This window comes from Dipodomys merriami, unplaced genomic scaffold, assembly GCF_024711535.1.
Source record: "Dipodomys merriami isolate MVZ:Mamm:240054 unplaced genomic scaffold, mDipMer1.0.p SCAF_31, whole genome shotgun sequence".
NCBI lineage: Eukaryota > Metazoa > Chordata > Mammalia > Rodentia > Heteromyidae > Dipodomys > Dipodomys merriami.
Genome location: NW_027204604.1, coordinates 18,252,056 through 18,276,562, shown reverse-complemented (window position 1 = coordinate 18,276,562; position 24,507 = coordinate 18,252,056). Strand labels below are relative to the sequence as shown.

Genomic DNA, 24,507 nt, shown 5'->3' with positions numbered 1-24,507 from the left:
ATGAAGTGTTAATTCAAGGAAAACAGCTGTCAGCATTTGTTGTCAATAATAGAATGGAATGTAGCTAGCTCATTTCCTAGGCAAATACACTATGTCCTGGGTTCGATTCCCAGTACCAAAAAAGAAAAGACAAAAAAAACCCCAAACAATAATAGAATATGAGATTTTATGAGAAAATTAGTTTTAAGAAGGTTGTTTCTATTAGTCTGATGATATTAGCTTTCTTTTCTAGTGAGTCTTTAATGAGTAATGTTAATAAATGGATTCTAACAAACATAGAAACAAATGTTTTAAAAATAATTAGTTGCTACTTTATACTACAATGTGCCAGTGTTTTGGGGAAAAAAATCTGCATAATTCATTAATGTTTTCCATATGACCAACATGGAAAAGCCCATTTAAAGTGCAAGATGACCACGTGCTGGTGTCTACCCAGGAGGTGGAGAACAGAGGATCAAGGCTCAAAGCTAGCCTAGGCAGAAAAGTCTAGGAGACTCTTAACCTCTAGTTGACCAATAAAAGCAGGAAGTGGAGCTGTGGCCCATTTGGTGCATGCCCAGGCCTTGAGTTCAAGTTACAGTACCAGTTCCCAAAAAAACAAAATGCAAGATAGATCAATTAATTTTAAGATGTTTTCCACACCAATAACATTGGTGTAATATAATATAAGGAATATCCACAATTACTTGCAACGTTATACTATATTTCTCCCTTTTCTAGTTGTGAGGCTAGATTGTTCTTTGACTATTAATAAGCACAATAAATACTGGGTGGAAAAGTAAATAACGGAATACAGCTGAATTCTTCTTAAACTAGGAATTTTAAAGAAATTTAAAACAATGTCACTTTTTTCTTGGTACTGGATTTGAACTCAAGCCCTGAGCTTTCAAAATAGGAGCTCTACATTTGAGCTATGCCTCCAGTCCTTAAAACAATGTTACTATTGTCTTTTTGTACATTTTGCAAAATGTATGCTATGGGTTTTTTGTTGTTGTTTTTTTTGTCAGTTGTGGGATTTGAACTCTGGGCCTGAGTACTGTCTCTGAGCTCTTCAGCTCAGGCTGAAGTGCTCTACCACTTCAGCCACAGTACCACTTCCGGTTTTCTGGTGGTTTATTGGAGATAGGAGTCTCATGAACTTTTCTTGCCTGGGCTGGCTTTGAACCTGGATCCTCCGATCTCAGTCTCCTGAGATTACAGGCCTGAGCCACTGGCACCCGGCTAGGCCTCACATTTTTTTAAGTCTCACCACCTCAGTATCATCACACTAAGAAAGAAGCCTCCAGTTGTGAGCCTGTGGAGACAGCCCATATCCTCCTTGCCATAGCGTTAGTAATTAAACCCTGGGTACAGTAGGGAAGAACCGACAGGAAGAACGGTTAATTCCAAACTGCTTCCTGCCTTTGTGTACCTGGATGCACTTAATTAGAATTCATTTATTTTGCAGAACTTTTCCAAGAATATTTTTGCAATTCTTCAATCTGTAAAAGCCAGAGAAGAAGGGCGGGCACCTGAACAGCGACCAGCTCCAAATGCAGCACCTGTGGTAAGGATGTTTTCTGCTTACATAGAATTTTTTTTTTTTTGCAATACTAAAATATTTTTATTGAAGTTGGAAGAAAAATATATTGTACTTAATTTCCAAAATAGTTTAAACATTCACCTACACAGCTATATCAAAGTCAGTTTATTTTGTTCCCAGCTATGCAGTCATTTATAAAATAGAGAGGACCAAAAAATTGGCCATGTAAAACAATAATAGTCAATGAAGAAAACTATGGCCTTTAAATATCTGTCAAAACATAAATGCTTTCTACAATTATTATACATAAAGGTTTTAATGAAAGTACTGGTGTGCATTGTAATTTGAAGATGTTTTGGTTTTTTGTCTTTTGGGTTTTTTCTTTCCTGCGCTAGTTCTGGGGCTTTGAATGTACGCTTGAGCTTTTTTGCTCAAGGCTAGTGCTTTACCACTTGAGCCACAGCTCCAATTCAGCCTTTTTGGCGGGTTAATTGAAAGTAAGAGTCTTACAGACTTTCCTGCACAGACTAATTTCAAACTGTGATCCTCAGATCTCAGCCTTCTGATTATGGGTATGAACCACTGGTGCCTGGCTTTGTATAAGTTCTTTAAAAGAGCTTGTGCATACCTGATGGGTGTAAAGACACTTCCTAGCATTACAAGTTATTCAGGTTGGGGGCTGGTAATCCTGTAATGCCTGTAATCCTAGTTATTCTGGAAGCTGGGATCTGAGGATTGTGGTTTAAAGCCAGTCCAGGCTTAGTCCAGGAATAGTCAGAGTTATCTCCAATTAAGCACCAAAAAGTGGAAAGTGGAATTGTGTGGCTCAAGTGGCAGAGCAAAAAAGCTCCAGGGTGCTGTCAAGTCCTATAACTGACAAAACAAAAAGTTACTTCAAGCCGGGTGCCGGTGGCTCATGCCTGTAATCCTAGCTACTCAGGAGACTGAGATCGGAGGATCGTGGTTCAAAGCCAGCCCGGGCAGGAAAGTCCGTGAAACTATCCATTAAACCACCAGAAAACCAGAAGTGGCGCTATAGCTCAAGTGGTAGAGCGCTAGCTTTGAGCTGAAGAGCTGAGGGACAACGCCCAAGCCTAGAGTTCAAGCCCCATGACCTACCAAAAAAAAAAAAGTTACTTCAGTGGTAATCCTGGGCTGCTGTTGTGACCTGTGTGAGTGTCTGAGAGAAGTTAATTAGGAAGGTAATCTGATAGTTATTTTAGGTAAACTTTATTTGCCTTTGGGAGAATCTCTTAACCACTGTTAAAGTTAAAAATCTGCCTTATCTTCTAAATGTTTTTTTTTAAGTTGTTTTTGATCATCTTTAAATAGTCATAAAAAGGTATTTTGTTTTGCTATGTTGACTGTGTATAATACATGGTTTGTTTTTTTTTTGTTGGTCATGAGGCTTGAACTCTGGGCTTGAGTGCTATCCCTCAGCTCTTTAGCTTAAAGCAAGCGTTCTACCGCCTGAGCCACACAGCCACTTCTGGTTTTCTAGTGGTTTATTGGAGATAAGAGTCTCAAGGACTTTCTTGCCGGGCTGGCTTTGAACCTTGATCCTCCGATCTCAGCCTCCTGAGTAGCTAGGATTACAGGTGTGAGCCACACTAATGCCTGGCTCCCTAAGCTCCTTTTTGCTCAAGGCTAACACCCTTACTTCATGAGCCACAGTGCCACTTCTGGTTTTTGTGTGATTAATTGGAGATAATAGTCTCACAGACTTTCATGACCAGGCTGGCTTTGAACCATGATCCTCACATGTCAGCCTCCTGAGTAGTTAGGATTACAGGTGTTAGTCACTAGCTCCTGGCATGGTATTTCTAATAGTGCATATCAAACTAAAGCATTTTAACTGTTGTCTTTATGACTATGAATATTCTCTTTGTATTTACGTAAGCTTTGACTTGCAAAGTAAATATACCTTCCTGAGGTCCAGATAATTACCTTTCATTTGTGATAATACTTAAATGGAATCTATTCTATCAAAATGAAGAGTATTGCATTCTTTGTGACTATCATAAAATTTCTCAGCCAGATTTGGGACATTTTTTGGGGCTTGAACTCAGGGCCTCAAGCTCTTTCCTGCTTATGACTGGCACTCATCACTGAAGCCATGCCTCCAATCTAGTATTTTCTGATTAATTGGGATGAAGTCTAGCAGACTTTTCTGTCCAGGCTAGCTTTATACTGAGATTCTTCAAGTATCAGTCTCCTGACTACCTAGTATTACGTATGTGAGCCACTGGCTTCTGGCATATTTGAGATATTCTTTACTTATCTGCCTGTATTACAGACTATGAGTTTAGTATAAAGTATTTATTAATTAAAGTATGCAAAATTGGACGGGTAACTTCGTTATTTAAAACTTATTAATACTTTATGGATTTATTGTCATGGTTGCCATGTTAATTTAATTTAGAGATTAACATCTTTGTAGGTAATTCAGTTAAAGACTTAAAAGTTATCAGTTCAGTAAACTTTGAATTAAAAATTGTTTTTCTTTTTTTTTTTTTTTTTTAAGATGACAACTTATGGGGCTGGGAAGGTGGCTCAGTGGTAGAGTGCTTCCCTTGCATGGATGAGGCCCTGGGTTCGATTCCTCAGCTTCACATAAGCAGAAAAAGCCGGAAATGGTGTTGTGAATCCATGGTAGAGCGCTAGCCTTGAGCTGAAGAGCTGAGGGACAGCGCCCAGGCCCAGAGTTCAGGCTCCATGACCGACAAAAAGAAAAAAAGATGACAGCTTGTTTCATTAAAGTACTTGACTAGTCTGTGGAACTCTGCATAGTGAATATCTAATGCCCTGGTTTGGGCTGAATGCATGTTTAATGTGCCTCTTCTGCCATGTCTGTGTCCCTCCTCCATGCCTGTCCATGCATTACCCCAAGGAGTAATGCCCCTGTCTCTGCCCTGCCCATTCAGAAAAAGCCTAGCCTTGCCTCCTTGGTAAATTCAGGACCCAATTCTTAAAACTTAGGGCCAGGGCATACTGGCTAATCCTGAAGCAGATTTGCAACTTACACTGAATGCAAAAAAGTTTGTTTCACCATTTTTGTTTTTGTTTTCTTTTGGTGCCAGTACTGGAACTTCAACTCAGGGCCTAGATGCTGTCCTTCAACTTTTTCTGCTTATGGCTGGTGCTCAATGAGGTACTTGAGCTCCACATCCAACTTTTGAGTAGTTAATTGGAGATAAGAGTCTCATGGACTTTGCTGTTTGGGCTGGCTTCAAATTGCAATACTCAGATCTCAGATTTCAGCTTCCTGAATAGCTAGGATATAGGAGTGAGCCTTGTGTGCCCAGCTGAAAAGTGTACTGTTAAAAAGGTCATCATTGCAGAGAGAGTATTATTTCACAAAGACATTTATTTAAGTAATCAGAATGAAATTAGTAATCATTTTATTTCTGAAGCTTTATAAGTTTTAAGTTTATTTGATAAGGACAGTACTTTTTAGCAGCAATAATATGACTATTGGTCATCAAATGTGGCCTAATCGCTATTTTTTTTGTCTTCTTGGCTACATAGTAAAAAAAAGGAAGCACAGAAAATAAATACTTCACCAGGCACTAGTGGCTCATGCCTGTAATCCTAGCTGCTTAGGAAGCTAAGATCAGAGGATCGAGGTTTAGAGCCAGACTGAGCAGGGAAAGTCTCATGAGACTTATTTCCAATGAACCACCAAAAATTTAGGAAGTGGAGCTGTGGCTCAAGTGTAGAGTATTAGCCTTGAGCAGAAGCTCAAGAATAACTCCCAAGCCTTGAGTTCAAGTCCCAGGACCAGCTTTAAATGTGAGTACTAAAGTAGTATTTTAAATATTAACATAACTCATTATTTTTCCACAGGATCCCACATTGCGTACTAAGCAGCCTATCCCAGCTGCCTACAATAGATATGACCAGGAAAGATTCAAAGGGAAAGAAGGCAAGTTGCTTGCTTTTACCTTCCTCTTACTGTGGTTGTGCTGACCTCAAAAGCGGTATGTTCTGATATTTAAGACTTAGAATTGGGAAGAATCAGTTTCATTCATACTTTTGTAAATTTTTTTTGGAACACAGCCATGTTATTAATTCATTTGTATATTATCTTTAGTTCTGTGACAGCATAATTGAAGTTGTTTTGACAGATCATATAGTGGGCAAAGCTTAATAATACAAACTGGCCCTTTACAGAAAAAAAATAATTCTTGGTTGTAGTTTGGATTCTAGAAGCAGATAGCTTGTGTCACAGATCATTATATTGTATGAAATTTTAGTATTTTATCAGTTCTGTCTATGTCTCTCTCATGTAAATAAATACATTTCTAATAGTATTAGTACCTATCTCTTAGGCTTATTGTTGGGAAGCAAACTTGTTAATAAAGATGATATCCCTAAAAAGGTGTCTGATATGAAAGAAACTACCTACAGATGTTTGCTATTACTAACACTGGTTCTCTGTGTGTGTGTCTCTGTGTGTATGAGTTGTGGGACTTGAACTCAGGGCCTCGGTGTTGTCACTGAACTCTTTTTGCTCAAGGCTAGCACTCTGCCACTTGAGCTACAGTGCCACTTCTGGTTTTCTGGTGGTTAATGGAATATAAGAGTTTTACGGACTTTCCTGCCTGGGCTGGCTTTGAACCACCATTCTCAGATCTCAGCCTCCCAAGTAGCTAGGATTATAGGTATGAGCCACTGGCACCTGGCAACATTAATTCTGCCTGGGAATTTATTTTAGGATGGAGATTCTACTTATTAAGTCATGATCTCCAATTAGAAATGTATACATGGAGAACTTGGGTAGCTTCCGTGGACCTGAAACAGGAGAAGGCATTCCTTGTGATTACTATGTAGGGTTCTGGCTAATGCAGTAACATGCCCTTTCTGCATGATTCCAGCATTGATGGACGGATCATCTGAAATCTGCATTTAACTTTCTTTAAAGATTATGTTGCCTTAGTGCAGTGAATTTTTTGTACTGATGTTAATCTACTGAATAAAGTCTTAACCTGTTATTTTCATTTGTATGGAAGATAATGATCCACTCTTCACTGCAGTTTTTCTTTATGGAATGAATCATATAAAGCAGCCCATGGAACAGGTCTAATCCTTCATGGACTATATCCACCCTGCTTTGTGTACATGCAAATATTATTTATATTGTTTTGGCATTATAATGGCAAAATTTGATATGGTGACAGATTTGTGGCCTGCAAAGTGTTCAGTATTTGCTCTCACCCTTTTCAATCAAGGATTCTCAGCAGTGTCCTGGGGCTGTGATGACAACTATAAATGACATGTATGAATAACAAACTAAGTAACACGGTTGGAACTTTGGGAGACAACTCTGTATAACTTAAGAACTATTCCTATTCTTCTAGTGGTACTATTATTGGTTATTGCTAGTAAGTAATTTGAGATTTCAGAGTATTCAATCTTATTTTGGAGCATAGAGAGATAGTTTTACCCAGTTTCTGTGCAGTAGGCTTGTTGTGTATAGAATATTTTTGCGGCTGGTGTCTTCTAGAGAGATTTTATACAGAGTAGATTCAAAGCTTTGTTATACTGTTTGACTTTCACATATAATTTTAGGTAAGTTTAGATTTCTTTTTCTTCTCTCTCTCTTTTTTTTTTGGTTGGTCATGGGCTTAACTCAGGGCTTTATTTATTTATTTTTTTAATCCCTCAGTTGTTTTGCTGACCGCTAGCACTCGACCTACCACTTTGAGCCACAGCATCACAGCACCACTTCTGGTTCCTAATTGGAGACTCAAGGGGCGGGCTAGGAAGGTGGCTCATTGGTAGAGTGCTTGCCTTGCATGCATGAGGCCCTGGGTTCCTATTCTTCAGCACCACATAAGCAGAAAAAGCCAGAAGTGGCTCTGTGGCTCAAGCGGTAGAATGCTAGCCTTGAGCTGAAGGGCTGAGGGACAGTGCCCAGGCCCAGAGTTCAGGCCCCATGATGATCCTCCCCCCACCCCCGCCAAAAAAAAAAAAAAATAGATCTCAAGGGCTTTCCTGCCTGGGCTGGCATTGAATTGAAATTCTCAGATCTCAGCCCTCTTGGTTGCTAGGATTATAGTCATGAGCTACCAGCTCTAACTTTAGATTTCTTATCTATCAAGAAATAAATAATCTTAACAGCAACCCCCTTTTGTTTGTAGAAACGGAAGGCTTTAAAATCGACACCATGGGTACCTACCACGGCATGACTCTGAAGTCTGTAACGGTAAGTTATCCCAGCCACACAGCTTATTTGCTTCAGGCACTTTATGTGAGTAGCAGATGTTGAAGAGAATCTTTGTTTTCTAATATATCCTATTTCAGGACATGTATTTTTAATGATTAGTTGTGCTGATGGATTGTGTGGTTATTATTTGATTCCTGGTTGTTCTGTTTCTTGTTTTTTCTTCAAGCTTGACTATGTAAATAAAAGGCTTTTTACTAGCTTGTAACTAGTGCAGTGCTGTATGGTTAGAGTTTATAAGGTCACACAGGAGCTTTTAAGAGTCACTGGGGACGAGTTCTTGGCTACAGTATCTCTTGTTTTTTTGAATGTAATACCTTACACTTTTTAAAAAGTTAGGGTGAGGGGCTGGGAAGGTGGCTCAGTGGTAGAGCGCTTGCCTTGCATGCTCAAGGCCCTGGGTTCGATTCCTTAGCACCACATAAGCAAAAGGAAAAAAGCTGGAAGTGGCGCTGTGGCTCAAGTGGTAGAGCGCTAGCCTTGAGCTGAAGAGCTGAGGGACAGCGCCCAGGCCCAGAGTTCAGGCCCCACGACCGGACCCCCCCCCCCAAAAAAAAAAAGTTAGGGTGACTGGGCACTGGTGGCTCACTCCTGTAATCCTAGCTACTCAGGAAGGCTGAGATCTGAGGATTGTAGTTCAGAGCCAGCCCAGGCAGAAAAGGCCGTGAGACTCTTCAGCAAATTATGCAGAAAAAGCTGGAGGGGTTGTTTTGGCTCAAGTGTTAGATTGCTAGCCTTGAGCAAAAGAATCTCAGGGATGGCACCCAGGTCCCGAGCTTAAACCCCAGGACTGGCACCCCAAAAAAGTTTGAAAGAGTGCAGTGGTAGCCCAGCGCTGGTGGCTCACGCCTATCGCCCTAGCTACTCAGGAGGCTGAGAGCTGAGGATCAAGGTTCAAAGCCAGCCTGGGCAGAAAAGGCTGAGAGACTCTTATTTCTAATAAACCACTCAGAAAATCGGAAGTGGCGCTGTGGCTCAAGCGATAGAGTGCTTGCTTTGAGCTGAAGAGCTGAGGGAGAGCACTCAAGCCCAGAGTTCAAGCCCCACAACCAACAACAACAAAAAAGACGAAAGAGATTAGTGATGATGGAGTGCTGACACAGCCCACACCTGACAACCTGCCCTTGATGTCCACAAGGGCTCCTCCCCTCCCCCACCCGCCGCTTTCTACTGCCCTTTCTCCCTGTGCTCCCCACTACCTCATCCCCACTCGCTGTGTTGGCCAGGCTCAAGGGGACCCTGCTTTCTCAGCCTCATGAGTACCTGGAACTACAATTGTGACTCTACCTGGCTTCTCTTTTAATTGTTTCATTTCTAAATGCTAACTTTTATTTAGTCAATGATAGGATTTGATGCTGTGGAGCAGGAATTCTGTTACCTTCATTTGTATATTTATTCTTAGAAGTTTTATACTTTAAAATACAGTGTTTATTCATTAGGATGCCTGTATACTTAAAACCTAGTGGTAGTGAAATTACTTTTGTATTTGCTTGTGAATCACCAGATCTTCACAGGCTCTGCATGACAGAGAATCATAATATACTTGCTGTGATTTCTCAGAATTAAGATACATTTTTATGTCAATTTGGAGTTTGCCATGTTTTACTCATTCATTTCCAGAAGCAGACAAAATAAATGTAAAATCTGACTGAAAAGTTAGAACTTCTGTTTCTTTCTATAGACTTCAAATTGAGATTGAGTATCAGATGTTTTGTTGATATGCATACTTGTTTTTAAATTGTCATCAGATTTTTTTTTTATTACTGAAAGTAACTAATTCAACAAGTGCTTATCGAATGCCGCTTAGTTGTGGGTGAACTTCTTCTTTTTTTTTAATTTTGAAAATACCGTACGGAGGGGTTACAATTACATGGGCAAGGTAATGAGTACATTTATTATCAAGCATTGTTGCCTCCTCCTTTGTTTCCCCTTCCCGTCCCCTATGCCCCCTTCTTTAGAGGAGGGTAGTGAGAGCCTCTCTAGCAGGTGACTGAGGAGCAGAGTCCAGGCACAAGAGCATTCTTTATACTAAAATGGGGTACGGTTGAAGGCCAGTAGATGAAAGCATGATGGCCAGTGCCTCTGGTTTCAGATTTGCGATGGAGGGCAAAAGCAGTGAGTGAGTCAGTGCGCACGTCCTGAGACACCTGTGTTCTTACCCTCACTGAGGACTGTAGTTCATGGCTATAATAGTTCACTTAATTCTTACCTGATTCCGTTATGGGTGTTTTCCTGAGGACAACAGCCTTGTCTCTGATTATTCCCCAATTGAGTCACTGGGGAACTGAAATTATTATCATTAGCCATCAAAGTTACTTTTTCCTTATTACTGTTGCTGTTGTTTTACTTTTATATATATGTCTAAGCAAGCCATGAAATTTATTTCATTATATGAGCTTCTATGCAGAGAGTAAAAGCAATGATACTTTTTAGAAGGGATACTTGAAACAACAATTTTTCTAAGACTCAAGGATACCTTCTTAATTAAGCAGTATGAGAATGATAACCATTATGTTTCCTGTCCAGAGTCCTTATTAAGTATATTCAAAAGAGGTGAATCTAAACAAATTTATGCTGTAGGATTTTAAAGAATAATCATGAAAATGATCAAATTGCTATTATTATTTCTTAATTTTGTAGGATATATACATTGAATTCTTTTTTTTTTGGGGGGGGGCAGTCTGGGCCTGGGCGTTGTCCCTCAGCTCTTCAGCTCAAGGCTAGCACTCTACCACTTGAGCCACAGCGCCACTTCCAGCTTTTTCTGTTTATGTGGTGCTGAGGAATCGAACCCAGGGCCTCATGCTTGCAAGGCAAGTGCTCTACCACTGAGCCACCTTCCCAGCCCCTATACATTGAATTCTTTTTTTTTTTTTTTTTTTTTGGTCCGGTCCTGGGGCCTGAACTCTGGGCCTGGGTGCTGTCCCTCAGCTCTTCAGCTCAAGGCTAGCGCTCTACCACTTGAACCATAGCACCACTTCCGGCTTCTTTTTCTGCTTATGTGGTGCTGAGGAATTGAACCCAGGGCCTCATGTATGCAAGGCAAGCGCTCTACCACCGAGCCACCTTCCCAGCTCTATATGTTGAATTCTTGACTGCATTCTCCCCTTCTTCATTGGTTTACTTTCTTCACTTGACCCCACGCTATTCTTTTCATTAACTTAGAAATTGAGATTTTTAGGTAATTGTTTCTTTTTAGTTTATACCTCAAACGTAAGCTATTTCCTCCCCTTCTTTGCTTGGTTGTGACTGTGTGTTTTGCCCAATTCTCCCTTTATCTCTGGTTACAGCAGCCGTGCTGCTGGTTATTTGGTACAAGACTAGTGTCTTAGTACTACAGAGGCAAAGACAGGAACATTGTATGTTCTAGGCCAGCTACACAGGGAGACCATGTCTCACAGTGTCTAAGCAGACACACAGAGCTGTTAAATGCTTATTAAAAGGCTTTATGGCTTTAAACACTGCTTAATTGGTTTTGCTATTCTCCTTCAGAGTTATATACTTTGTTGATATACAAACTTTATGAGGTTTGGAATATTCTGTATCAGGGTTAACCTATAAGATGCAAAAGTCAGATGCAAGACTAAATTAGTAAATTGACAGTTTTTATATCACTATTTTAGTAACCAAATTTAATAAAAAGTCATACATTACTATAATTTGTTATGAAAACAGAAGTAACAAATTTGTTATGAAAACACCTAGGCAAGGTATTGTTCTAATATAAAAGTAGTAATTTATTGAAATTCCCTATAAGAATAGAATTCTAATTGTCTTTATTTTCTATGTCCTGGGGCTTGAACTCAGGGCCTGGATACCATCCCTGAGCCCTTTCAGCTCAAGGCTAGTAGTCTACCATTTTGAGTCACAGCTCTACTTCTGGTTTTCTGGTGGTTAATTGGAGATAAGAATCTCACAGACTTTACTGCTTTCAGTCTTCAAATCAAAGCCTCCTGAATAGCTAGGATTACAGATGTGAACCACCAGTGCCCAGCTCTAGGTCTGTTTAAAGTTACAGGTCTCTGCAGTTTAATATGTTTGACTTTTTCTCTAAGATACAATCTTTACTGTGTTGTCCAGGGTGGCCTTGAACTACTGGATTCCAGAGAGTTTCCTGTCTTAGCTTCCCAACTAGCTGGGCCTATGAGCATATATTGTCTTACCTGGCATCTGGTTAACTTTATTTTTTTATTTTAATTTTTAATGAAGAAATATGAACTGTATTTCACAGTAAACTTCCAGAGGAACAAGTTGTACAATTGTGGTTACTGAAGAGCTTCCCTTGTCCTTTTCCCTTTCCCTTTCCCTTTCCCTTCCCTTCCTCCCTCCCTCCCTCCCTCCCTCCCTTCTGCCTAAGAACAGGACTCAAAGAACCCAGTACCTGTTGCTTTTTTTGGCTAGTGCTCTACCAACTGAGTCAAACCTCCAGCTCTGGAGAGCCTTTCTTAGTTGGTAGTTTTCCCCAAAATATGTTACTTGTTTTTTGTTTTTCTTTTTTTCTGTCTGAACTCAGGGTTAAAGCGCTGTCCCTTGTCTTGTGTGGGTGGGTAGGGGGTGGGTAACAAGGGGTGTAAGGGTTGGCTTGCACATGCAGTGGGCAAGTCCTGGGGCTTGAATTTGGCATCTGTCCCTAAGTTGTAGTCTTTAAAGCAGGAGCACATACACTAGTCAGCTTCTTATCATCAGGCTTCCTTTCTTCTCCCTTGTTTGTTGAGAATTTGTTGTTCAGTTCTGCAGGTTGTATTGTGTTGTGTTGTGGAAGTACTATAGAACTATAGTAACAGTAATGTTCTGTCTGACTTTTCTTCCATCCTCTCTTCCTTCTGCAGACACTTGTAAAATAGCTGCCCTGTATCACTCACTCTCCTGGGATTTGGGACAGCAGAGATGAATAAAAGCAGATGTGTCCTATGGGGTTTCCTTGTGGAGAGTAGATAGGTACATTAGTGGTGACTTGAAAATGAAATTGTGATTGAGGGGAGACATTGTGCCCTGAGAGCCTGAAATGGGGGATTTGTTGCAAGAATCATCACACATCATTAATGAAGTAATATTTGAAGGAAGATCTGTAATTTACGTAGGGGTTGACTCGATGAAGATACAGGAAAACTGTTTAAGGATTAGCAGACAGCAAGATTAAAAGCTCTGAGATTGCAGCAGGAGTGTGGCACCTGGGAAGATTTGAAAGAAGACACTTAGATGGTACAGATTTTTAAGCACAGCTGTAGCATAGTTTTTCCTCAGCATTAGATGCAGCATTAGATGCAGAGTTAGATGTCAGTGTGTTGTCCCATGTGTATTAGTGAACATACTTCTGGAGTCATATTTTATGCCTGGTCATTCTCACTTAAAATTTCATGCAACTTACAAGCATTTAAAAAGCAGTCTGAGGGGCTGGGAAGTTGGCTCAGTGGTAGAGTGCTTGCCTTGCATGCATGAGCCCCTGGGTTCGATTCCTCAGTACCACATAAGCAGAAAAAGCCAGAAGTGGGGCTGAGGCTAAGGTGGTAGAGTGCTGGTCTACAGCTGAAGAGCTGGGGGACAGCACCCAGGCCCAGAGTTCAGGCCTCACAACTGACAAAAAAAAAAAGGCAGTCTGAATTTCTAATCTTTGAAGAAGCTATCTAGTGTGAGTGTATGATGGGTACAGCCTCATATAGCCATAGCCACTGTTTCATCTGAGCAGTGACCTGCTCTTGTTTCTTTAGATTGCCAGAGACCTTACCCCTTTATTATTATTTTTAATCTACCCTTGATTTATTCATGCTCCCTTCATAGGTAGGAGTTTGAAATCCCTGATTAAGGGACTGGGAAGGTGACTCAGTGGTAGAGTGGTTGCCTTGCATGCATGAGGCCCTGGGTTCGATTCCTCAGCACCACATAAGTAGAAAAAGCCAGAAGTGGTGCTGTGGCTCAAGTGGTAGAGCGCTAGCCTTGAGCTGAAGAGCTGAGGGACAGCGCCCAGGCCCAGAGTTCAGGCCCCAGGACTGGCAAAAAAGAAATCCCTGGCAATGCCAGCTTATTACAGAGAAGTCAATCAGTTTGAATCACTAAAGATGTAAAGCTTTGAACTTAGTGTTGGCTCTGAGTCCCAGCCTTACTAGTCATTCTGTGTAATTTATAATAAAAATAGAGGAGAAAATGTGTAAAAGTGCTTAACATAAACAGGAATCAACAAGTGATGACTGCCTTATGAATTTATGATTATAATTATCATTCTAGATGAATGTGATGTACCTGTAAATATTGGCAGTAGCTTCATAGCACATTTATTGTTGCTTGTTTAATAATACACTGTCATGGGGCTGGGAAGGTGGCTCAGTGGTAGAGTAATTGCCTTATATGCATGAGGCCCTGGGTTTGATTCCTCAGCACCACATAAGCAAAAAGAAAAAAGCCAGAAGTAGTGCTGTGGCTCAAGTGGAAGAGTGCTAGCCTTGAACTGAAGAGCTGAGGGACAGCGCCCAGGCCCAGAGTTCAGGCCCCACGACCGGATCCCCCCCCCCAAAAAAAAAAATACAGTGACATGCAAAGTTATATGTTTTTAAGAGAAGACAGCTGTAAAGACGTTGATAAGACAACTCCTTTTCCATCTCCCATTAGGGCCTGTATATACAGGAAGAGTCTAAAAGGGCATCAGTAGTATTTAGGATTTTGATCATTGTCATGAAATTGTGAGTGGAAATACTACTTTTTTATGATTTATATTTAGACTGGTATAGTGAGTATTGTAACAAACTCTTGAGTAATTTTAAAACCTGGTTGTTTTTTTGGAGTATGTTATGTGTCCCATGTGCATGCATGCATGCATACATGTGTGCATGCCAGTATTGGTACTTTTGACATGTTATACAATCAAATTTCATTTAATTTAGTTGTGTATTTCATTAAAGAAAACTTAATGGTTTAACAAAACCTAGTTCTAGGTTGTGGTGATTTTAGTAATATGTGTAGTATAAACTTTACAATCTGCCAGTTATCATGGGATTAATGGCAGGATACTTGAGATTACTTGTAAAATACACAAAGTTATTGTCACCACATATGGTGGAATAATCCGAAAACAATTGATAAGTTGTAATTATCAATTTGACATTAGCTTGACTGAGGATATTTTAATATTATTCACTATGAAATAGAAAATGATATTTTAGTAATGACATAAAATATATACTATGAAATTTGAATCTGCATATATTTATGTCATGTTAATTTGTTAGTGTATAGTTCCATATGAATCTTTTTTACTTTTTAAAATTTCATGATAAAGGTGATATACAGAGGCACAAAAGCAAATTTTGGTTTTCTTCTATTTTTTGTTTTGTGCTAGTTCTGAGTGTTGTCCCTGAGCTTTTTTGCTCAAAGTCAGTGCTCTTCCATTTGAGCCACAGCTCCACTTCTGGTTTTGTTTTGTTTTGTTGGTGGTAATTGTAGATAAGAGTCTCAGGGACTTTTCTGCCCTAGCTGGCCTCTTAACCTTGATGCTCAGATCTCAGCCTCCTGAGTAGCTAGGATTACAGATGTGAGCCACTGGCACCCTGTTAATTTTCTTTTCTGATAAGTCTCCCTTGACTGTTCAACAGTTTCTTTTGTTTTCCTGCATTGATACAAATTTGTTTCATTTAGTTTTAATAATATTAATATTTGTATTAAGCATATTTCATCACATTAAAATTCCAACTTCCACCTACTTTTAGACTATTGCTATTATTTAACATAGAATTTTAAAATTAAATGTTTACCTTTATTATCTTGAAGAATAGATACGAATCTTTGTATTTTAAAAAATTTCATGATGGAAGAAACTCTTGTTCATAGGAGAAATCCAAGTATATTTAATGGCATGCTATATTTTTGTGTTTAGATATATATGTCCTTGATACTTTTCAGTGACTCCTAAAGGCTGTGCTTTAGTTTGTTTTTATCAATTTCTAGATCTTCATCTTACATCTTCAGTGAGCTTTTATGTAGTTCTTACATTCGAATTATTATTTTCATTTTGTGTTAGTACTTTTGTCTTAATATTTTTGGGGTTATCTAATTAGGTCTCCTCCCTCCTCCCTTCCCCCGTCCTACCAAGCCTCACTTGATCTTTAATTCTAAGTTTTGGTTTCTTTTCCAGGTCTTTTTCTTGATGGATGTTTCTTTTAGTGTTGTTCTTCTTGTCTTTCCTGCTTCTCATGTTCCTCTGTGAGTGATTGTTCCCATGTTTATTTTAAATACTTGTTTTTAAACTTCTGTTTTTGGTCTATTAGGAATCTATTAGAAACAAGTTTTTATTTGAAAATTTGGAATGGTGCTTTGCTGTGAATAAATTGAAGACATTCATTTGAAATACTTAGAATTGGAAATAATTTAAAAATTAAAAAAAAATTGTGACAGAAGACTTGCCACAGAATAGTGGTGTTTGTATTTTAGTGTGTCATTGTGTCTTTACATTAAAAGTTTTACAACATATGTAAAATGTAGATTTACTTTGAAATTTATAAATTAAGAAGAATTGGTTTTAATCTTTTAAAAGTCAGATTGTGAATTATGGACACTGTTAATCATTTAAAAATTTACTTAAGTTGAGTATTTTTTTAGATAGAGGTTTAAAATTTCCTGCAGTTTTATTTACTTACTTATTTATTTATTTTTGTTGGTCGTGGGGCTTGGACTCTGGGCCTGGGCGCTGTCCCTGAGCTCTTCAGCTCAAAGCGAGCGCCCTACCACTTGAGCCACAGCACCACTTCTGGTTTTCAGGAAATTTATTGGAGATAAGAGTCTCATGGGCTTTCTTGCCTGGGCTGGCTTTGAAACACGTTCCTCAGATCTCAGCCTCCTGAGTAGCAGGATTAAAATTGTGAGCCACTAGCGCCCAGCTTTAACTTAGACTTTATAGGTAGCTTTTTTACTCTCTCTTTTAATGGGGATGGTTTTAGTTTTTTGGGGATAGGATATTATGGATTTTCTATGCCCAAGTTTGGCCTTGGACTGCAGTCTTTCTATCTATGGCCTCATCTACACTTGGTATTAATGGTGCTAACCACCCTACCCAGCTTGTTTGTTCTTGATATATTCTGGGGCCAGCTTGGAACTACTGCAGCCTTGATCTACTACTTCCTAGTTCTTGGGTTTACAGGCTTCTTTTTCTTTGTGAAAGCAAAGTTTTCCAAATTCAATTTCTGATGTTAATTGTATTTTCAACAATGTTATAGTGTCCTTAGGAATATGGAGTTTAAAATAGGTGGACTGGCACTTCCACCAGTCATTTTGGTAATAAATTTATAATACATTGTAATTCATCATGAACTTTGGTATATGTATTTTTTTTTTTTTTTGGTTGGTCATGGGGCTTGAACTCTGGGCTTGGGCGCTGTTCTTGTGCTCTTCAGCTCAAGGTGAGTGCTCTACCACTTGAGCCACAGCACCACTTCTGGTTTTCTAGCGTTTTATTGGAGATAAGAGTCTCATGAACTTTCCTGCTCGGGCTGGCTTTGAACCTCGATCCTCAGATCTCAGCCTCCTGAGTAGCTAGGATTACAGATGTAAGCCACTGGCACCCGGCTTATATGTATTTTTTAAACTATAAAAAGCTACTTTAACTTAATAATAGGAAAAGAAACTATAAGAACATAGTTACTTAAAATTGGTGGAAGAGAAGCTTGTTTAGCATGTGCAAGGCCATGAGTTTAATCCTCAGCACTGCAGAGGAAAAAAATAAAACTTGATTGTTTAAATTGATATTGGGAAATAGTTTTTCTTTATTTGGGTTAAATGGTAAAGTTTTTTTGGGATAGGATCTGATGGCTTCAAACCAATTGATAGATGTCAGTGTTGGGGAGATTAATGTTTTTTTTGTGTGTGTATATATATATATATATATATACACACACACATAATTATATACACACAATAATTCATATGTGAATTATTGATAACTTTGAAAACGTATTAGTATTTTGAAATGTTTCTCTAAGTACCAGCATATAAAGATCACAGTATAGTGGACCATAGAAAACATACTTCTAATTGTGTCATATTAGAAATAGATATATACTTGCATTTTTTGTGGGAAACTTCTTATAAATCACTGAGGACTAGTCAGTAGTTGCATTGTCGGGTGCTGAATAGATTTCACCGTTGATAGTAGCCCATCAGAGAATGGGTGATGAGTAGGAGGCAGAAGCTTGTGGTGCTGGGGAAGGTGGGCTGCTTGCATCCCAAGTTACTTCAGAGGGTGGAGAGAAAGGCTGAAGAAAAGGTAATGTCGGTATACAGTTTGAGTTGATTCCTTTTAATTAAGTTCATCAGTCTTGCATCTGACAGCAAATGCTGATTGATTTCTTTCTTTCTTTCTTTTTTTTTAAAATTGACTTGAGTTTGAGCTTGCTGGGCAGGTACTCTTAATTTGAGCTGTTTCTACTGTCCTAAATGCTGATTTATTAATTCATAAAAAGTACAGTGGCCAAAGATCTGATGGTCACACCTTCTGTCTAGCATACCTACATTTTTTGTGTAAAGAGCGGATACTGGAAGTTGCATTACAGCTGCATAACAAGCACAGAATAATTGTATCCTTCAAATGTTGAATTATCTGAGAGTGTGAGTGTGCCCCTGTGTGGACAGGTTCTATCATCATTTGCCATTAGGACTTCTGTTCCTTGGGGCTCGGTCTGACTGATACCTTCCCAGTTAGAATGTATTTCTTTTTTTTTTTTGTCGGTCCTGGAGCTTGAACTCTGGGCCTGGGCCTGGGCGCTGTCCCTCAGCTCTTCAGCTCAAGGCGAGTGCTCTACCACTTGAGCTACAGCGCCACTTCCGGTTTTCTGGTTTATTGGAGATAGGAGTCTCAAGGTCTCTCCTGCCTGGGCTGGCTTTGAACCGCGATCCTCAGATCTCAGCCTCCTGAGTAGCTAGGATTATAGGCGTGAGCCACCAGCGCCCGGCTAGAATGTATTTCTTTAGATACATAAATTGCCAGTTCAGTTTTAGGAATAACACATCACCATATTTTACTTGATTCATTGTCAAGTCTTAGGGAATGACCTTATTTGACTTTAAAACACATAATGCAAACTAAGCACTGGTGCCTCATGCTTGTATTTCTAGCTACTCAGGAGGCTGAAATCTGAGGATTGTGGATTGAAGCCGCTCAGGCAGGAAAGTCCTTGAGATTCTTATTTCCGGTTAAACCCTCAAAAAGCTAGAAGTGAAGCTGTAGGTCAAGTGGTAGAGTATGATAACCTTGGGCACAAAAGCTCAGGGACAGTGTCCAGGCCTTGAGTTCAAGCCCCAGGCCTGGCATGGACTTTCCTACCTGAGCTGGCTCCTACCCGTTATCTTCAGATCTCAGCCCTCTGAAGAGCCGAGCCTTTAATGAGTAGAGTGCAGAAGACAAGGGAAACTAATTTATGTTTATCAAAATCTTAAGCATAGGCAATTATGACAGGGTAATTTGTGCTTTACTAATGCATCGTAAGATCTAGTGGCAAATAAAATAAATGGCAAATTGTAAAATATGAGCATCTATGTAATATTTTGTATATTTGTAGCAAGTTTAATACCATATGAAAGTGTCTGACTTCCCTTGGTTACACAGCCATTGCTCAGAGCACTGTGGGTGGCACATCTTTACCTTTGGCATTCTCCAACGCCCCTGAGCACTTCTTTTCCCCAGAGATCTGGCAGGCCAATATGCCAGTCTGAAATTTGTGCTTAGTGCATAGGTAATGAGGGTTTTCTCTACGGAGTTTCTGTTCACACTCGTCGATGACCAAGCTTCCCTTTGGTGTAGGGGAGATGCTGTTCTTCTGTGAACTCCTTAGTATTTTTTGCCCATCTCCATCTCACGTTTGATATTTGGGACTATAAGACTTTAACGATCGCAAGTATCCTTACCTGGTTTCCCATTGGACATCTGATATTTTAATTGCTATAGAAATGATCTTTCCAAATTTTTATTTAATCATATTTATAAATATTTGTTTCTTGGTTTTGTAAAGTTAGGAACTTTTCCCAAATTATAAGGGATTTGCCTCCCTCCCCAACTTCAAGTTTGTCTTGTTACTTACATTTGCATCTTTGATCCATTTGGAAATTATTCTCATGGATGGTTAAGCCAGCATTTATTTTTTCATACGGCTGTTCAGTTATGCAGATTTCACCACATTTTAGACGCCATTAGTAGACACCATGTTTTATCTGACTGCCACCATAATGTCAGTGTCTGGCAAATAGTGGGCACTTGGAAATGTTGGAAAAGTGACTGAAGTGTTTACTTTAAACACTTTATAATCTAAGCTGCGCGCCAGGGCTTCCTCCTACAATCCTAGCCACTCAGGAGGCTGAGATCTGAGATGCACAGTTCAAAGCCAGCTGGGGCAGGAAAGTCTCGAGACTCTCATGTCTAATTACCATCCCCCCTCTTCCCACAAAAAGCCCTAAGAGAAGCTGTGGCTCAGGTGGTAGAGTGCTAGCCTTGAGCAGAAAAGCTTAGGGACAGCATGTGCTTCCTAAGTTCAAGCCCTAGGACCTGTACACAAAAAAGATTTTTCTATTCCTGTAACTATTAGGATTTTGATGATTGCCTTTTAGTTCTAAACAGTATAAATATAGTACTTTAAATTTATTTGACATTTGATTAAATTACAGATTTATTGAGCAGTGAATATATTATGTAAGATATAGATGAACTGATAGGATGTTCATTGGCTTGTTAGTGACGTTTTCATGAGAAAAATACACAAAATGTAAAAAATAAAATAACCATTATTTATTTTCAAAATATTTTTGTTTTCTGGGTATATGTGGTTGTGATTGTAGAATAGGCACCATGAATAGTTCATTATTTTTTCTGATTTTTTTTTTTCTTTTAGGAGATCAGAGTGGGATTCTTTATCTTGTCATTAGGTAAAATTTACCTTTGTACCTCTTCCTGTTTAAAAACATTATTTGAGAAAAATCTTCCTGTCTTGCCCATAATGATCTATTTTTTAATGTTCAATCATATTTTTCTCTTTTAAAATTCATGTAGTTGTACAAAAATGTTTCAGTTCAGCATGATGTCAATTTATGAGTACAGTGCATCTTGATTGATAGCAACACTCCCATCTTCCTTCCTCCATCTATTTCAACTACAATTTAAATGTGAGAATTTAACAAGAATCCCTAAACATTAAACTCCTTCCACTAGCCAGTTCAGCTGTTTTATAAGAGGTACTGAGTAATCTATTAACTTCTAAATTGTTCTGATAAATATTGGGATCTTACTTGGGCTAACTAGGGCTCATGTCTGTAATCCTAGTTATTCAGGAGGCTGAGATCTGATGATCGCATTTCAAAGCCACCCTAGGCAGGAATGTCTCAGAGACTCTTAGCTCCAATTAACCACCAGAAAATTGTAAGTAGAGTTGTGGCTCAAAGTGGTACAACACTAGCCCTGAGCAAAAATGCTTAAGAACAGCTCTTAGGCCCTGAATTCAGGACCCATGACTGACAACAATAACAACAACAAAAAGGGATCTCTTTTGGTTCCAAGGTTTGAACTCAGAGTTTCATACTTGCTAGACAGGTGCTCTATCATTGAAACCATGCCCTAATCCCTAATTTTCTTTTCTTTTTTTTTTGTTTTTTTTTTTTGCCGGTCATAGGGCCTGAACTCTGGGTCTGGGCGCTGTCTCTCAGCTCTTCAGCTCAAGGCTAGCGCTCTTACCACTGGAGCCACAGCGCCACTTCCGGCTTTTTCTGTTTATGTGGTGCTGAGGAATCAAACCCAGGGCCTCATGCTTGCAAGGCATGCACTCTACCGCTGAGCTACCTTCCCAGCCCCATCCCTAATTTTCTTATTGGCTGCCTACTTCTTGTGCCTGTTCACATCAGAATCATTGTTGCTTTAAAGTAGAATCTTATGTCGTCTACCAGATTTTCTTAGAGCTCTTGATATGTGGCTCAGTGGCAGAGTGCGAGTCTACCTGTGCAAGGCCCTGGCGTCCATCTCTAGCCCTAATGAAAAAAAAAAGGATTTGGTAACATTTATATTAATCCCACATCATATAACTTTTCCATAGAATAGTTAAATACGTTGTGAACCAAACACGTGAAGTGATATTTTCCTTTGTAGTAGTGTTTTTGTTACCTGTCTATCTGTATTAGAAGAGGTTTCACAAAATTCTCTTAATAAAAGTTTAATTTGACCTATTGAATTCTCCACTTTCTTGTTATTTCTTATTTTTTTAACATGCTACTGTTTTGGATTAGGTTGTTCCCATATAGTGTAGTAGGTTCTTACGTGGTTTGTTATCTTAATTTTATTTTTGACTGATTTTCTGAGGTTTTTCAGTCCACCAAGTTAGTAGAGCCTATTAACTCTTTCATAGTAAGCAAATGTTTTTCTTTCTGTGATCAGAGTTATTTCAGTTCAAGAATCATTGATGGGGGCTGGGAAGGTGGCTCAGTGGTAGAGTGCTTGCCTTGCATGCATGAGGTCCTGGGTTCGATTCCTCAGCACCACGTAAGCAGAAAAAGCTGGAAGTGGTGCTGTGGCTCAAGTGGAAGAGCACTAGCCTTGAGCTGAAGAGCTGAGGTTCAGGCACCGTGACTGGCAAAAAAACAAAAAAATGAAAGAATCATTGATGTAGTTGCCACTTTTCCATTTTTTAAAAAATGAACATTCATTTGGCCTGACTTAATTCAAAGTATAAAAACCAGTTGGTGGCTGGGCACTGGCTGGTGGTTCATGCCTGTAAACCTACTCTTTAGAAGGCTGAGATTTGAGGATTGTGGTTCAAAGCCAGCCTGAGTAGGAAAGTTGTGAGACATCTATCCAGTTAGTCACCAAAAAGCCATAAGTGGAGCTGTAACTAAAGTGGTAGAGCACTAGCCTTGAGTAAAAAGTTCAGGCACTGAACCCAGGCCCTGAGTTCAAGCCCCAGGACCAGCACAGACACACACAGACTGAAGGTACTGTTCAGACAAAAGCAGGGTTCTGGAACCTATTGACTCTTGCAGTCTTGTCATTAGTACTACAACTCCTGCAGAAATTTATTTTTAGTTTCTTTTTTGTGGGCCAGTACTGGGAGTTTGAACTCAGGGCTTTTCGAGTCACATGATCTACCACTGAGCCACACCCCCAGTCTTTAAAATTCATTTATGACATTTATTTTACATGTTATGAAAGCATAAGTTTTTACATATTTTGTTACAGCTTTCTGTTTTCTAGTCTATAATCCTATTGGTTATTGGTATTTTCTCTTTTTAGGGTTTAGGATTCTATTAAGTATCCTAAAGTTAGGTTGAAATGCCAAACCTGTGAAATTTAGTTTGAAATTTATTTATTTATTTATTTATTTATTTATTTATTTATTTATTTATTTATTTATTTATTTATTTATTTATTTATTTATTTATTTATTTATTTATTGGGTCCGGTCGTGGGGCCTGAACTCTGGGCCTGGGCGCTGTCCCTCAGCTTTTCAGCTCCAGGCTAGCGCTCTACCACTTGAGCCACAGCTCTACTTCCGGCTTTTTTTCTTTTTGCTTATGTGGTGCTGGGGAATCGAACCCAGGGCCTCATGCATGCAAGGCAAGCGCTCTACCACTGAGCCACCTTCCCAGCCCTAGTTTGAAATTTAAATAGAGTAGTAAATACGTGGAGGCAGGTGGGTACTTTAGCTTCAGTACTGTTTCAGCCATTTATATGGTAAAGGGGAAAGAAGCCATTTTCTGTATCGTGAGAGCAGTCCAGTCCTTGCAGCCCTTGAGTGGATGTGTGTTGGTGGAGTTTACTGTGACAGGCTTCTTTATGAAGTTCACAGTGTCTCACTTTAGTATTTGATGTATATTACTAATGTCTGTTGCAAGCAATATCTATATGATGCAATTTAGAAATGTATGTAAAAGAACATTGTTTGAGTCTGTTAAGTATTCAAATGTTGTAGGCACACAGTAAGCATGAGATGGGGGGGACTTTGCCTGGACCAGCTATCTGGCTTCAAAACCACTTTACCACAAATAATAACTTATTGAATAGTGCAGTGGGCAAATGCACTGTTAGTTTTGTCTATGAAAAAGAAACTACCAATAGTACTTCAAAAGGAGCACCTTTTATACTTTTCCAAGTACTACCAGCTATTTACAGATGCATGTCAGAGCCAAAAGGAGCAAGAGAGAATGGTCATTATTTTTCAGTGATTGTGGTACCACTCCTCAACTACTAGAGAAAAGTACTAGTGGGTTGGGAAGGTGGCTCAGTGTTAGAGTGCTTGCCTTGCATGCATAAGGCCCTGGGTTCAATTCCTCAGTACCACATAAGCAGGAAAAAAAAGCCGGAAGTAGTGCTGTGGCTCAAGTGGTAGAGCGCTAGCCTTGAGCTGAAGAGCTGAGGGACAGCACCCAGGCCCCACGACCGATCCAAAAAAACAAAAGTATTAGGAAATTGCATGTCCCCTCCTTTTCTTTCTTTGTACCTAACATCTAGTGCCATAGTCTAGTGTGCGAATAGCTATGAGACTTGGAGGTCCTTGGCAAAGAATGAAGAAGGAGCAGAGAATGGGAAAATAGAGGAGCAGGCCATGTGCTTATTAGCTTTGCAGACCATCTCAGAGCATCACCTGTGAGATATTACGTAGAACAGTGGAATGGTTAACAGCATGATCTTTGAAATGTCTTCCCTCAAATGTCTTTTTTGGGGGGGAGGGGCGGGGTCTGGTGGTGGGGCCTGAACTCTGGGCCTGGACGCTGTTCCTCAGCTCTTCAGCTCAATGCTGGTGCTCTACCA

General features: G+C 39.5%; 1 protein-coding gene across 1 annotated transcript in view; it reads left to right on the top strand.

Annotated features, from left to right (window-relative positions):
- Positions 1-24,507, top strand: part of Cdc73 (cell division cycle 73) — an 89,768-nt gene that overhangs the window by 19,500 nt on the left and 45,761 nt on the right. Inside the window, exons 8-10 of the mRNA XM_070041900.1 lie at positions 1,448-1,546; positions 5,369-5,447; positions 7,666-7,730. Coding sequence (XP_069898001.1) covers positions 1,448-1,546; positions 5,369-5,447; positions 7,666-7,730 — 243 coding nt within the window. The remainder of the gene's footprint in view (positions 1-1,447; positions 1,547-5,368; positions 5,448-7,665; positions 7,731-24,507) is intronic.